We start from the raw sequence: 15,056 nt of genomic DNA, 5'->3' as shown, positions 1-15,056 counted from the left end.
GTCTCAGATGACGATTAGGTTAGGAGGTCCACATATGGGAATAAAGAACTTTTGGGGCTCTAAGCACACTGATTCTAAATGAAGATTGTGGTATCCCAAATCCAAGCAACAGACACACAGAAAATGTTTGCCCTAAAGCTTGCTCTTCAATTTCTCACACCTACACAAAAACAGGATGGGGATCAGATATGAATGAAGATTAGAAACACTGAAATGCTATCAAATTCCTCCTTATTTCAACTCTTGGCATTTTATGATACTATGTTTCAAGTTTTTTTAAACTCACGAGTTTTTAAAACTCATTTCTAGTCATTCAGAAATGTATAAATTTGATGAAGCCGTTTTTCAATACAGTAACTAAAAGACACAACTTAGATAAATGTTTTTGTTATTTTTAAGTTCCAGGATACATGTGCAGAATGTGCAGGCTTGTTATAGGTAACAGTGTGCCATGGTGGTTTGCTGCACCCATCAAACCATCACCTAGTTATTAAGCCCAGCATGCATTAGCTGTTTTTCCTGATGCTCTCCCTCCCCCAACACTGACAGGCCCCAGTGTCCATGTGTTCTCATTGTTCAGCTTCCCAATTGTAAGTGAGAACATGCAGTGTTTGGTTTTCTGTTCTTGTGTTAGTTTACTGAGGATAATGGCTTCCAGCTCCATCCATGTCCCTGCAAAGGACATGATCTCACAGCCTGCAGAGTATTCCATGGTGTACATGTACCACATTTTCTTTATCCGGTCTATCAGCAATTGACATCTGGATTGATTCCATGTCTTTGCTATTGTGAATACTGCTGCAATGAACATATGCTTCCACGTATCTTTATAACAGAATTATTTATATTCCTTTGGGTATATACCCAGTAATGGGATTGCTGGGTCAAATGATATTTCTGGTTCTAGGTCTTTGAGGAATCACCACACCATCTTCCACAAAATACTTCCACAAATGCATTCCTATTTCTCTACAGCCTCACCAGCATCTGTCGTTTCCTGACCTTTTAATAACTGCCATCTGACTGGCATGAGATGGTATCTCACTGTGGTTTTGATTTGCATTTCTCTAATCATCAGTGATGTTGAGCTTTTCTTCCATGTTTGTTGGCTGCAATGAATGTCTTCTTTTGAGAATTGTCTGTTCATGTCCTTTGCCCACTTTTTGAAGGGATTGTTTTTTTCTTCTAAATTTGTTTAAGTTTCTTGTAGATTGTGGATATTAGGTCTTTGTCAGACGGCTAGATTGCAAAAATTTTCTCCATTCTATAGGTTGTCTGCTCACTCTGATGATAGTTTCTTTTGCTGTGCAGAGGCTCTTCAGTTTAATTAGATCCCATTTGTCAATTGTTGCTTTTGCTGCAATTGCTTTTGACGTTTTCATCATAAAATCTTTGCCCGTGCCTATGTCCTGAATGGTATTGCCTAGATTTTCTTCTAGGGTTTTTATAGTTGTGGGTTTTACATTTAAGTCTTTAATCCATCTTGAGTTGAGTTAATTTTTGTATAAGGTGTAAGGAAGGGGTCCAGTTTCAATTTTCTGCATATGGCTAGCCAGTTTTCCCAGCACCATTTATTAAATAGGGAATCCTCTTCCCATTGCTTGTTTTTGTGTCAGGTTTGTCAAAGATCACATGGTTGTAGATGTGTGGTCTTATTTCTGAGATCACTATTCTGCTCCATTGGTCTATGTGTCTGTTTTTGTACCAGTACCATGCTGTTTTGGTTACTGTAGCCTTGTAGTATAGTTTGAAGTCAGGTAGCAGAGAAATACTTTTAACAATTTGACCAAATATTCCCTAATAAATTTGACTGTCTTTAAAAGGAAATGGAGTTTGTAAGAATGCATGAAGTAGCTTAGAGGAAAAAAAAATCAGAAACTTATTACTTTGCAGAATTCAAATAGTTTGTATATGAATACATGGATGAATGTCAAATAGGTTTAGTCCACACCTGTATGTTTACACATTTTTCATTTTATTTTATACAATTAGTTACTTCAAAACCTGGCCTGCTCTTTTCTTTGTCATTTGTGCCCTCATATGCAACTTATTATTTAAAATATCAAATACCAGCCAAAGTTTCTTAAAATACAGAAAACAAGTGATTTATGTCTTTATTATTGAAAATAGTAAATATCTTCCTGCTTACACTATATTTAAAATTATCTAAAATGTTAGGTCTCATGTTTTTTAATCCAATCTTCTAACGCCAAGTTCAGTTATGAAAAAAATACATAATATTAAAAACAGCATTCATTCTCCAGTACTTACCACCAAAAAATCAAAAAAGAAAAGATAGTTGGCTAATCCATGGGATTGGGGAGTGGGGGCTGACTTTATAACCTAAATGTAAAGGCATAGATACGAGGGGGAAAATGTGTAGAGATTGTTTGCCTTAATTTGATTTTAAAAATTCCTTTTTATTTTCTTTTTATATCCTACTAAAGTCCTTTTAAGCTATCTAGATGAAAGTATTCAATGCACTCAGCTTAGATAACACTATTATTCATAGCTATAACAGTGCCTCTGACTAGACTTTTTAAACACACCCTTGCCATTCATTCCCTTCCCTCCCCTTCCACCCCCTCATTCCTACCAAAAGTAACAATTTAAAGAATTTTTAAGGTCACAGGAAAGAAAAAAGTGGGGAAGAGAGAATCTACAATTTAAATTTCATTGGGATTGACTTCCTTAAGCTATTACCACAATTTTTCTATTTTGCTTAACATAAATGGAATATTCTATTTCCTACAATTTTTCTTATAACAAATATTGTAATTTACTTCAATTCAGAATCACGAAACATTAAACACTGATAAAATACACTCCATCTTGGGACTATCAACAAAATTCAGGTAGGAATAAAGGTGAATAAATTGTTAAAATTCTGGCCAAGCAAGGTGGCTCACACCTATAATCCCAGCACTTTGGGAGGCCGAGAGGGGAAGATCACTTGAGCCCAGGAGTTCAAGACCACCCTGGGCTAAATAGCAAGACACAGATGTAAAAAAATGCAAAAATTAGGGCCGGACGCAGTGGCTCACGCCTGTAATCCCAGCACTTTGGGAGGCTGCAGTGGGCGGATCACGAGGTCAGGAGTTCGAGACCAGCCTGACCAACATGGTGAAACCCTGTCTCTACTAAAAATACAAAAATTAGCTGGGCATGGTGGTGTGCACCTGTAATCCCAGCTACTTAGGAGGCTGAGGCAGGAGAATCACTTGAACCCAGCAGGCGGAGGTTGCTGGGAATGGCTGAGATCGCACCACTGCATTCTCCAACTCAAAAAAAAAAAAAAGAAAAAGAAAAAAATTAGCCAGGTATGAGGGTGCATGCCTGCGGTCCCAGCTACTCAGGAGCCTAAGGTGCAAGGATCCTTGAACCCAGGACAAGGCTGCAGTGAGCCATGATCATGTCACTGCACTCCAGCCTGGGTGACACAGTGAGATCCTGTTTCAAAAATAAAATAAAATAAAATAAAAGTTACTATTTTATCTCTTCTCATCCATTTATTTATTAGCTATTATGTGTGTGTGCTTTCAAGTTTCTCCAACTAATAAATATACTGCCTCAATCATTTTACTAGTGGTTCAATACATACAAAATATTCACTTAAAAGGTACTAGGCTCTTCATTAAGAGTAAATTATTAAACAGGAAAAAAAGATACTTTTTTTTTTTTTTTTTTGAGACGGAGTCTCATCCATCACCCAGGCTAGAGGGCAATCGTGCAATCTCGGCTCACTGCAACCTCCACCTCCTGGGTTCAAGTGATTCTCTTGCCTCAGCCTCCCAAGTAGCTGGAATTACAAGCATGCGCCACCACTCCCGGCTAATATTTTGTATATTTAGTAGAGAAGGGGTTTCGCCATGTTGGCCAGGCTCATCTCGAATTCCTGACTTCAGGTGATCCACCCGCCTGTCTTCCAAAGCACAGGGATTACAGGAGTGAGCCACCATGCCCAGCCTAAAAGATTTCTTAAAAAGTAAGAATTTGGTATCCCCTTTTCAGGTTCACAAAAAAAACTTCAAAAGCTATGCTTCCTTTTTTTAACTTTGAATTTTTAAATAATTTAGAGTAAAAAAGGTTATTTAAAAAACAGGTCAAAGACCCCCTGTTTACCCAGCTTCCCATAATTTAGCATCTACAATAATTGTGGTAAAGTTATCTAAATATTCAAATTTCATCAGTCATCCTAATAATGTTTTTTTGTTGTTGTTCTTGTCCAGGATCAATTCCAGAATCCTACATTGCATTTGATTATCACATGTCCATAGTTTCTTCCAATGTGTGGCAGTTCTTGGGCATTTCTTCATCTTCCACACCCTCAATACTTTCAGGGAATACTGGCCAGTTTGTAAAATGTCCTTAAATTTGAGTCTATCTGATATTTGCTCCACTTAGGTTGATTTTTAATTAAGAATACCAGAGATGTCTCTTTCTCAATACATTATATCAGAAGACACATGATGTTGACATGTCTTATTACTAATGATATTAACTTTGATGATCTGGTTAATTTGATATCACCAGTTTTCTTCACTATTAAGTATTGATTTTTTTCCTTTATAGTTAATTAATTTTGTGGGGGAGATATTTTGAGACTATGCAAATATCCTGATGATATTGATCTATGATGATATTTTTCATCATACCTTCACCCACTAATTTTGGCATCCATTGATGATTCCTGCCCGTAACAATTGCTACTATGGTGTTTGCCTGCTGGCGATTTTGTATTTCCATCATTCCTTCATTTTCTAATTAGAATTCTATAACAAAGAGGTGTCTCTTCTCCTGCTTTTATTTATTTATTCAACTACTTACTTATATCAGTATGGGCTCACGGATATTTTCTTCCCTAGGGGTTATAATCCGTTACTGTCATGATTTGCTTCTCAAATTGTCCCATATTTGGCCATTGGGACTCCCTTTTGTATATACAGTCATTAGACTTCCTTCTGATTTTATTTTTTAAATTTCAATTGGAGAATATGAAGGCTAAGGCTAACCTTACTACTTCCATTACGACAAAAAAAATTATGAAAAGGAAATACATATATCAAAATCTCCCAAATGTGGTATGCTATCACAACTCTTGCTCATCCAAGACCTTATGCTCTTTGCTCTGTATTTATACACATTATCACAGAACTTTCTCTTCATTGTCATTATTAAACCCATCTCACCTTTCACCACCAACCCCCCAATCCTCAGACATTATTGGTATTTTAGAAGCACAAGGCCAAACTATTCACTAACAACAACAGAAATTCATTTTAACCAAAAGGTAATAAGCCTTAATGATGCTACGCAGGGGAAGGGGAGTCAATCTCCAAAGGCCATATACTGTACGATTCCAATTAATAACATTTTTGAAATGACAAATTTATAGAAATGGAACTGATTAGTGATCCCCAGAGGTGGGGTTGGGGAGTGACTGTGGCTATAAAAGTCCAACAAGAACCATTTGTGGTGCTGGAATTGCTTTGTTTCTTGATTGCACTGATGTCAATATCCTGATTGTGATATTACACTACATTTTTATAAGCTATTACTAATGGGAGAAACCGGGTAAAGGGTACACAGGATCTCTCCATTATTTCCTACAATTGTATGTGAATCTACATTTATCTCAAGCTAAAAAGTTTAAGAAAGATAATGATTCCACTGAAGACTGGTCATTAAAAAATAAAATACATTTTAAAAGATAATGAGTCTTAACTCTAGAATGAATTTTCAGGAAAAATCAGATAATCACCATAGTACCATAAACCTCTCAGATCCACTGATTGTTGGCTTCTAAGAAAGTTACTATCAGACCTCCCCAGAATAACCTAATGATTAATTCTTGTTCAGTGTTCTCTACCTTTCTTCTTAGTTTTTATGTTGGGTGAAAACAAATACCATGAGCTAGAGAAGAACAGAAAGGTGCCAAGGGGCAGATATTACACTGTGTCGGTTTGTCAACTAAACTGCAAATGGCAGCAAAATATACATTTTTATTCACTTATTTTAATTCCAAAGCTCCACAGTCCATTATTTTCAACCTGTGGAAGGCAAGCAATGAGAAACAACAGCCAGAGGAAGACAAGTTTAGTTCCAATGACAAAACAAAGTTCCTCTTCAAGTCACTGACACTAACTCTCCCAAAACACTTCTTACGCATAATGGATATGAAAGCACAGAAGTGGAGCCAGGACAACTTAAAATCCAAGGACCAAGCTGTTCCCTCTACAAAAACCAATAACCCCACCACCACCGCACCAAGGGTAAATTCTTTCACAGACTGGAGGAAAAAAGGAAACAGCTGAATATAGCAAGAAACACGCACTTCTTAAAATTCAGTAGGTAGTAGTGATTTTGCATGTGAAAACAAGGGTGTTTTTTTTTTTTCCTGAAAAGATAAAAATTCTAAAAGTCAAAATAATGTGGCAATAAATTTATTTTTCTTCCTACAATAACTGACATAATAACTTCAACAGTTTTAACTATATAAATACATAAATATATACATATATATATTCTAGCTCTGATAAAGCTACAAAAGATCAATTATATGTACTACAAATTGCTTCTCCTAATTTACCAATATCAATTAATTTATCTAAACAAAAAATGGTATAGAGGAGTAAAAAACTGTTCTCAAAGACTCAGTGCCATCATTACATTGTGTCATCACAAGTCAATTTTGAGTTTTTATATAAATAAGTTCATTTTTGCCTGCTTAAATTCAGAAGTTCTCCAACTCTTCCAAATGATGAAATGCTTGGAAATCACATTATTATTACAGATTAAGAAATATATTTAGTACAACTATATGATGGTGTTTTGGGTTTTGTTTTTTTGAGACGGGGTTTCGCTCTTGTTACCCAGGCTGGAGTGCAATGGCACAATCTCAGGTCACTGCAACCTCTGCCTCCTGGGTTCAAGTGATTCTCCTGTCTCAGTCTCCCCGAGCAGCTGGGAATACAGGCACCCGGCTAATTTTCTGTATTTTTACTAGAGATGGGGTTTCATTATGTTGGCCAGACTGATGCTGAACTCCTGACCTCAAGTGATCCACTTGCCTCAGTCTCCTAAAGTGCTAGGATTAGAGGCATGAGCCACAGCACCTGGCCTAGTTGAACTATATGATTAACCAGATATTTCAAACTAGATTCCTAGAACGTACATGTAGTAGAAGATATTAATGTTTAAGGGAAAAAATAGTGTGAGAAATGTTAAAAATCAAGAAAACTATATTAAACAACTTGGATTTTTTCCTATGAGCTATGAAATATCCATGATCATCCTGTGCCATAATTAGGCTGCACTGGTATGATTCAAGCACAGTTTTAATATAATGAGATATAAAATGTACACACATTCAGCCAGCCTGTCCAGCAGATTCTACTCCTGCAATATTTCTAATCCATCACCATTGCGTAATTCAGCCTCCCAACCATCTCAAGCCAGGAAAATGAACATCAGTCTTTAACAGAACTCTTGGTCTCCTCACTACCCTCACAATCCATGAGCTTCTAAATGCCAGTAATCATTCCTTATCCCCTCCTCAGTCCCCTAGTTCCCAGCACACTGAACAAAGAGCTACACACATTGTCTTACCAGGTGTGCTACTCATATGACAGTAGGTCAATCTGGAATACCACTTCATGTCCACTAGTTCACTGGTAGGTGAATTCTTACTCCCCTACAACTCAATACATATTCATCTAGGAAGTCCATATCCTCTTCAGTGCTGTCATAGGACAGCTGTTACAGCACTAATGAATTACAACCTACTTATAACAAGAGATCAGTGAGTTACTTGAGGGACACACATTTCATCTTTGAATTCCCAAGGCCTGTTAAATAATAGAAATTGTATAAAATATGCTATAAAGAGGACTAACATTAGGCACTACACTAAATAATGTACTTTCACTTAATCCACAAAACCTCAGAAAGCTATTATCCATTTTACCGACGAGGAAATTGTTACCAAAAATGGAGTGAAGAGAAGGAATACCCCATAAAATATGGATTATCAAGGACCAACGATTTTCAGTGGTTTCCATATCTCCTAAGTCTAAATCAAATTTACCTTTTTTTAAAATAGAAATGGGGCCTTGCTATGATGCCCAGGCTGGTCTCGAACACCTGGGCTTCAAGAGATCCTCCCACCTCAGTCTCCCAAAGTGCTGGGATTACAGGTATGTGTCACCACTCCTGGCCAAAGTTACTTCCATATAAAATTTACAAAGAAGGAATAATTTTTTTCTCATTAAGTTTTCATATGAATCAAGCAAAATCAGAGTTTTTATTTCTAGAAGGTTATCATATCATTATTTCGGATAGTCCATTTATATCTGAGGCGCATCCCATTACAATTTTATGTAACTTGAATTTCGAATTATCACCAATGGACCAGGTGCAGTGGTTCACACCTGTAATCCCAGCACTTTGGGAGGCTGAAGCAGGAGGATCACTTCTGCCCAGAACTTCATGACCAGTCTAGGCAACAAAGCGAGACCCTCATCTCTACAAAAAATTTTTTAAATTAGCCAGGCACGGTGACATAAGCCTGTAGACCCAGTTACTCGAGGCTGAGGCAGGAGGATCATTTGAGCCTGGGAGATAGAGGCTGCAGTGAGCCCGGGCAATGAAGCAAGACCCTATTCCAAATATATATATCTCACTCTCTTACCAAATGTTGTCTATCTCCATACCATCCTGAGAGCACCCCATCTCATCAAATATCACCAAAGAAAGACCTTATTGCGATTCTTTAAATCATCCAAAATCTACCCAAATAAGTTTTTTTCAGGTCCAAAGTAAAATTTAAATGAAAAAATGCAGTGAATTTTCTTATGACGCAAACAATATTTTCTTTCAAAACTGAGCTTTAGAATAACACTGCATCCTTCCTTTCTTAAAAACAGTGAGATTAAATGATAGTGATAAGAAGTTATAACTAGTTTTGTTTTTATTTTACGTTACTTCTTGAGAGAAAAACCAAGGTGGTTATCTCCTTAAAAAAAAAAAAAAGAAAGTTCTGTGAAATTCCAGCATTTGGGAATGACTGCGACTGCATTAAACCAGTATCTGCATACAGCATTGCAGTTGGAGAGATTTTCATTTTGAACCTCAGCCAAGATACGCAAAGCTAATTATGGAACTGTTAATTACTAAATGTTTAAAGGGTTATTTGAAGACGACTAAGGTTCTATCAATATTGCAAGGAATGTTAATATTTTTATCATAAATTTAAGTCCTCATTTGTTCAAAGTCACATACCAATAGAGTTTGAAGTTAATATTTCAGTTATAAACGTATTTCTGTACCAAGAAATTCAAATGTCATTGTTATGAAATCTAACTGCTTGTGGCCAATCATTTCTTTATGAGACATGCTTTTTAAATGGCATACAGATAGTTTAGTTGTATTCTATGAACAAAAACTATTTGAGAAACAAGTATTACTAGAGCCCCAAAATGGGCTAAAATATAACGAGAGTATAAGCTGACAAATATGAGTCTGCTTATAAGCAATGGTAAAAAGAAACTCAAATGGAAAATTTAACTATAACAGACACAATTCTTCCATTAGATTTGAAAGTTAAATATTTGTCAGAGATACTCTTTCATGCCGTTTCTCATAATTTACAGTTCTCTGAGCTAAAGTTATTTTTTTAGCCCTCTCATTATGACTCAAGATGAATTCTACCGAGTGACTTCGCAATGAATTAAGTCCTGTATTCTTTATAACACATCAATGAGTTAGTACCTATATCAAAAGTTGTAATAGCCAAAAAAAAAGTAATATTATTAACTAGGAAGACATGGGGTGGGGGTTATTTTACACCTAACATTTTTAAAAGTAACTTTTACAACTAGCTAAAAATGCATTACATTAGGTCTTTAAAGAGAGGAAACAATTTTGCAATAGATGTTTCACCTGAAAAACCGAAAATGGTATGCATTTAAACACTCTACAGAAGCAATTTCAAAGGGCCTGAACTCAACAAGTTAATAAAATGGTTTAGAAAAATCATTTTATTGTATAAGCCTTGGGGGATAAAAGCTGTTTGTAATTTATTTACATCTTTTACTTCACCAAATTGCCTTGGTGACCAAGCTTCTCATTTAAGTGATTAAAGACATAAACCCAAATGGTTAAATAAAGCAATTACTTAAGAGTCCTGTTTTCCAACAGAGGTGCACTGAAAAATATCAGTAGAATGTTTTCAGGGCTCATTATTTTCAAGGAAGTTTGTTATTTAGAATACAATGCCCCATTGACTAGAACTCAGCCAGGTTTCCAGACACACAATATGGGACACACATTGAATTAGAGTTTTTTCCTTCTCTCAGAATATCAGGTGAAACAGTGATAGTCTCTTGAAACTGAATATGTACAACCTGGCTAAAACTTAGATGATAATTTTTTTGGTATTTCTCCTTACTATTCCCCCTCTCTAAAGATATAACTGAAATCTGTTTCCATTGTCCAGGTGGACATGAAAAGCTCCCAATTTATGAAAGTTCCTGGTACTCTTCCCATCCCCAGATTCTCTTCTAGCCAACTTCTTAGGTTACACTGATGACATCAGGATTACTTCTAGGCAGTTGATTGACCTAAATACAAAACTACGTTTTCACGGAGCTTGGGAAATGAATGAGGCCAGCAAGACTTTAAAAAACAAATAGAAATGAACAGCAGGAAAAAAAATTACATATGTTCCCCAATTCTTTTCCTTTTGCCTATAACGAGAATCACGCAAACTCCTTTATCGAGTCTATCCTCAGAAACAGAAGGAAGCAAAACAGCAAAACTTTCCTAATTCCTGTCCTTCTGTTCATGATATCAAGCTTATTTAACAAGGTTGCTTTTCTAATATTATAAAATTCAAACTCACAAACATAAGACAAGGCTGTATGGAAAATCTTCCAGCGTTCCATTAACAAAGCATTCTTAACATAAAAAGTACCTTCTACAAAAACTTTTTTTTTTTATAACTTTTGAGTAAATTTCAAATTTTTAGATTATTCCTGGCCAGTCAGGTAAAGATGGAAAACATTCACATTTCGAACAACTTTCTCTTGAAAACAAATAAACGTGGGGTTTTGTAGTAATAACCAAACGAACATCAAAGTTAACAGGGCTGACACTTAGGAATGTTTGAAATGTTTGGTAGGTTTCCTTATGTTTACTTTTTCTATGAAGGTTTGGTAGGGCAAATGTGCTGCTTTCTGACTGTCAATAAAGCTTTCATGTCGTGGGGTTAGTAGTAGCTGGCCCAGGCCAAGTTCTGTGTTGGGTCAATTTTTACTCTATTCTACACAACTGGCAGGGGAACAGGAAAGTTTAACAGTTCATTTATTTGGCACAGTCGGCCCACAGTCACAGTGGAGGTTTTGTCTCTTCTAGTCTTGTTTGGTGACCCGCCCCCCAACCTGATAGTAGGTTTTAGTCATTGTTATTCTTCTAACTAATCAACCAAATGCACCACTTCCCCCCTCTCTAATTTCCACCAAAGGCCTCTGACATCATTTTCTGACCAGCCTTGCTAGGTTCTAATATTCTCAGCATGCGTAATTTCACTTGGCACTTAAAACAATATTCTTGAAAGGAAATGAAATATCTCACTGAAATCTGCTTTTCCTTCACACTGAGACAGGGAATGTGCATTTTCAGATGCAGAAGACCGATCCAACTGACCATTTTAAAACAAGTAGATGAGAAAGGCACAGGAGAGGCAGCGTGTGCAACACCAAGAGAAGAACAAGATCAAAGCAGGACATTCGTTGTTGGGATAAAAATAGTCTTTTAGAATGGGAACTTTCTGGAGACACTGAGATAAATTTTCTTGTAAAATTACAGCCATCTTCCACACGTTTGATAAATATGTGCAATCTATCCATGATCTCCCAGATGTGACAGCTCCATCAAGGAAAATGAAAAATCAAAAACGGTACCAGGTGCCATTCTTGGGGCTTGTCCAAAGGCAGCCAGGGGAAGAGTCTATTTTATTATGTTCTCCCCACAGTAAGTAATAATCAACATCAGAGAAGGAGAGCATTTGGATTTGAACAGATGGCATCCAACACCTAACAAGCGAAGCAACACTTTCAAGCATTAGATCCTAAATGTCTGATGGTCCCAAGGATCAGGAGGGCTTATTTGTCTTAAGAGGGTTGGCAGGCAGGATCTCCTGTAGTCACCATCCCAACGCTTAGGAATATGCGTCATTATCCAGTCAGCAACTAAAGGCGGAGAAAATTAAGCTACCACATTTTTATAAAATTTCCCCCTCTCCAGTAAAACTTGAGACAACCAAATCCAACCCTATCAGCCGCTACAAGTAAGAGAAGAGTAAGCCTGCAGGTAAACAAATGTATAAAGGTTAACAAACTTATCTAATTTTGACAAGGTTGTGCAACACCAAAAGAATCCGCAGGGTGCCCTTCCCGAGGGTGTATTTGAACATGCCTGCTCTGCAGCTCTGTCTGCAATTTAAACTAAAAGCACTAACCTAGCTATTCAACTTTTTTTCCCTTCAATTGAAAGCAGTATCCTTTAAAAAACAAAAGCAAAACAGTAAACATACAAACACCTCAATGTTTTACTAGAAGGTCAGCATGGATTTGTCTTTAGCACAACCGTACAGGTTTCCTCCTATACCTTTCAAACACCACTGAACTCCAAGGGTCACCTGCAAGGGGAGGAACGGATCTGGAGTCACAGGCAGGAAGAGTCCCTGGCCGAGGGGAGATGAGACCCCATCCCCTGAAATTCAGAGGCCACCGAGGGCGGCTGGGGAGAGGGAAAGCTAGAGAATTCACACACACACACACACACACACACACACACTCTCTCTCTCTCTCTCTCTCTCTCTCTGTCTCTCGGCTGGGCAACATAGTGGGAAAGGTCAGTCATGGGGAGGGGAGAGTTAAGGAGCAGAATGTCAAGGAGAGGGAAAAATAAAACCAGGATAGGCGGAGTAAAAGACTCGGAGGTGGGATGCCTTTGGAAGTTGGGGGTCCTGATGCAAGAAGTGGGGTGCTCGGGGCGAGCTGTGTCAGTAAGGAGGTGGGGGGACAGGGCAAGACGCAGCCTGCGAGGCAGAAATCCGGCCAAGTGCAGGCGGCCGCCGCGTTCTCACCTGGGGGGTCCTTTCGGGGGGATTCTTCATCACCGCCTGGCGGAAGCTGTTATCTACGTAGGACGCCATCTCCCCCCTGGGGGCCGGGCCGGGGCCGCTCCGCACCCTGGCCGGCCTCCTCCCGGCCCAGCGCCGCTGCTGCCTCCGCCCTGCGCGCTGCGCCCGCCCGCCCGCGACTAATCAGCCAAACCGCGGCGGCGGCAGCGCGGGGCCCGCGGGGGGGCGGCTCGGCTGGGCCCGGCGGCCGGGAGCGCGGTACAGGCGCGAGGGGCTGGACGCAGCCGGGAGGGTCCGGGCGCCCCTAGGCTGCCGTGCGATGCGGCCCGCAGGCGGAACTCCCCTTCCTCCTCCTCCTCCTCCTCTTCCTCGCCGCTCCGCCGGCTTCCTCCGGCCCTGGCTCGACACGCCTCCCCGGCTCCACTCGGGGGACAGTGGCGGCTCCTCCTGGCCCCAGCGGGCCCGAGTTATTTTTAGGGAGGTACGAGTGGCACTGGGGAGGGCTGTGGACAGGCGAAGCCTCCTCCCCCACGGCGCTGAGGGTCGCCCCCTCCTCTCAGGGGCTTGCGCCGCCGCCCAGGGGTCTCCGAGAATCACTTGGATCTTCCGCGTCCCCAGTCCTCGGGCGCTCGGGCGCCTCGGCCGCCGGTCGGGAGGACGGACCGGGTGGGTCTGGCTCAGGTCCGGGCGCTGCGAAGCCCGATCGCCTCGGCCGCCGTTCCTGGTCTCTGTCTACTGGGCTCGGCCGTCCCTCCCGACTGCTGCTGCATCCCCTCGGGCCGCCCAGCCGCCGCCGCCGCCGCCTCTGCTGCTCGGGCCGCCGCTGTGGGCTCCGCCGCCGCCGCCTCCCCCCATCAGCGCGCCCGGAGCGGAGCTGCCCCGGCGCCGGCGCCGCAGCGGCCAGAGCACCCGGCCCGGGCTGCAGCCCTCCGGCCCAGTCGCTCTCGGCAACTTTGTTCCTCGTCTGCGCGGGGCGGAGGAGGGGGAAGAGGGGGCCGCGGACAGCCTGGGTTCGGACTCCCGGCGGCGGGCGTCCGAGGGCCGAAAACCGAGCGCGGCGCACAGCCCCTCGGAGAGAGTGTTTGGGAAGCAGCGATTCCCCTCCTCTTCCTCCGCCTCTTCCTCCTCCTGCGCCTTCTCCGGCCGCCGGAGCCGCTCCTCAGGGAGGAAGCGGCCTCCGGGGCTTGTTGCTTTGTGCTGCAACCATGGTGAGGAATGAGTGACAGCGCGGGGGCGAGTCGGCGGCCGCCGCATCATCGGGGGGGGCGGGGCAGCTCCGTCGCGCCGGGTCCCGCCTCCCCGCTCCCCGCCCGCCAGCCGGCCGCGCCCTCGCGTCTGAGAGGCACCTTCGGCGGCGCCCAGGTGAGCTGCGCTCTGGCCGCAAGGGGGTCGTGGAGCCCTCCGCCGGGCTGGCGGGTCCCGCGCGCGGCCTGGACCCGAAGAGCGGCACAAGTCCTGGTGCCCCGGCGAGAAGCGCAGGGCTTTCCTCATGCAGTGTCCCCCACTGTCTCACGCCGCGCCCCCTCCCCACACCCGACACGCCCTACTAGGAGACCCAGCCGCGTCGGGTCGCCGCTCCCCGCCCGCTCCTGGCGCCACGCCGACGCCCAGGAGCTGAAAGCTAACCCTGGGCAAAAGACCGGCCCACCAGCCCGTGCTGTACTGGGCATTCTTTTTGAGCCCAAGAGTTGGGTCCGAGTTGCTTCTGTGGCGATAAATCCTCTTAGGATTTATTTTGCTTATTTGTAATTTGCTGCATCCTCCCCTTCTTTCCAAGCCCACTCTGGCACCTCAGACAGTAAAATGACCACGAAATTAGGCAGAGAGGTTTCAACACCAGACCCACTACCACCCCTAGACCAACAAACACTCCAGATTTAAAGTTGATCACTCCTTAGCGACTGACCAGGAT

General features: G+C 41.7%; 1 protein-coding gene across 13 annotated transcripts in view; it reads right to left on the bottom strand.

Moving 5' to 3' along the window:
• The window catches only part of RAPGEF2 (Rap guanine nucleotide exchange factor 2), a 257,227-nt gene extending 242,921 nt beyond the window's left edge, over positions 1-14,306 (bottom strand). For 9 of the 13 annotated variants that reach the window (XM_024246096.3, XM_024246098.3, XM_063723705.1 and 6 more), the window contains exon 1: positions 13,148-13,338. In XM_024246096.3, coding sequence (XP_024101864.1) covers positions 13,148-13,216 — 69 coding nt within the window. In that variant the 5' untranslated portion in view covers positions 13,217-13,338. Of the gene's footprint in view, positions 1-13,147 lie in introns of all 13 variants that reach the window. The other 4 variants (XM_024246099.3, XM_024246100.3, XM_063723706.1 and 1 more) reach the window with 3 other exon arrangements.
• Positions 14,307-15,056: the final 750 nt, after the last annotated feature.

This window comes from Pongo abelii, chromosome 3, assembly GCF_028885655.2.
Source record: "Pongo abelii isolate AG06213 chromosome 3, NHGRI_mPonAbe1-v2.0_pri, whole genome shotgun sequence".
NCBI lineage: Eukaryota > Metazoa > Chordata > Mammalia > Primates > Hominidae > Pongo > Pongo abelii.
This window is presented reverse-complemented; position numbering and strand designations above follow the sequence as displayed.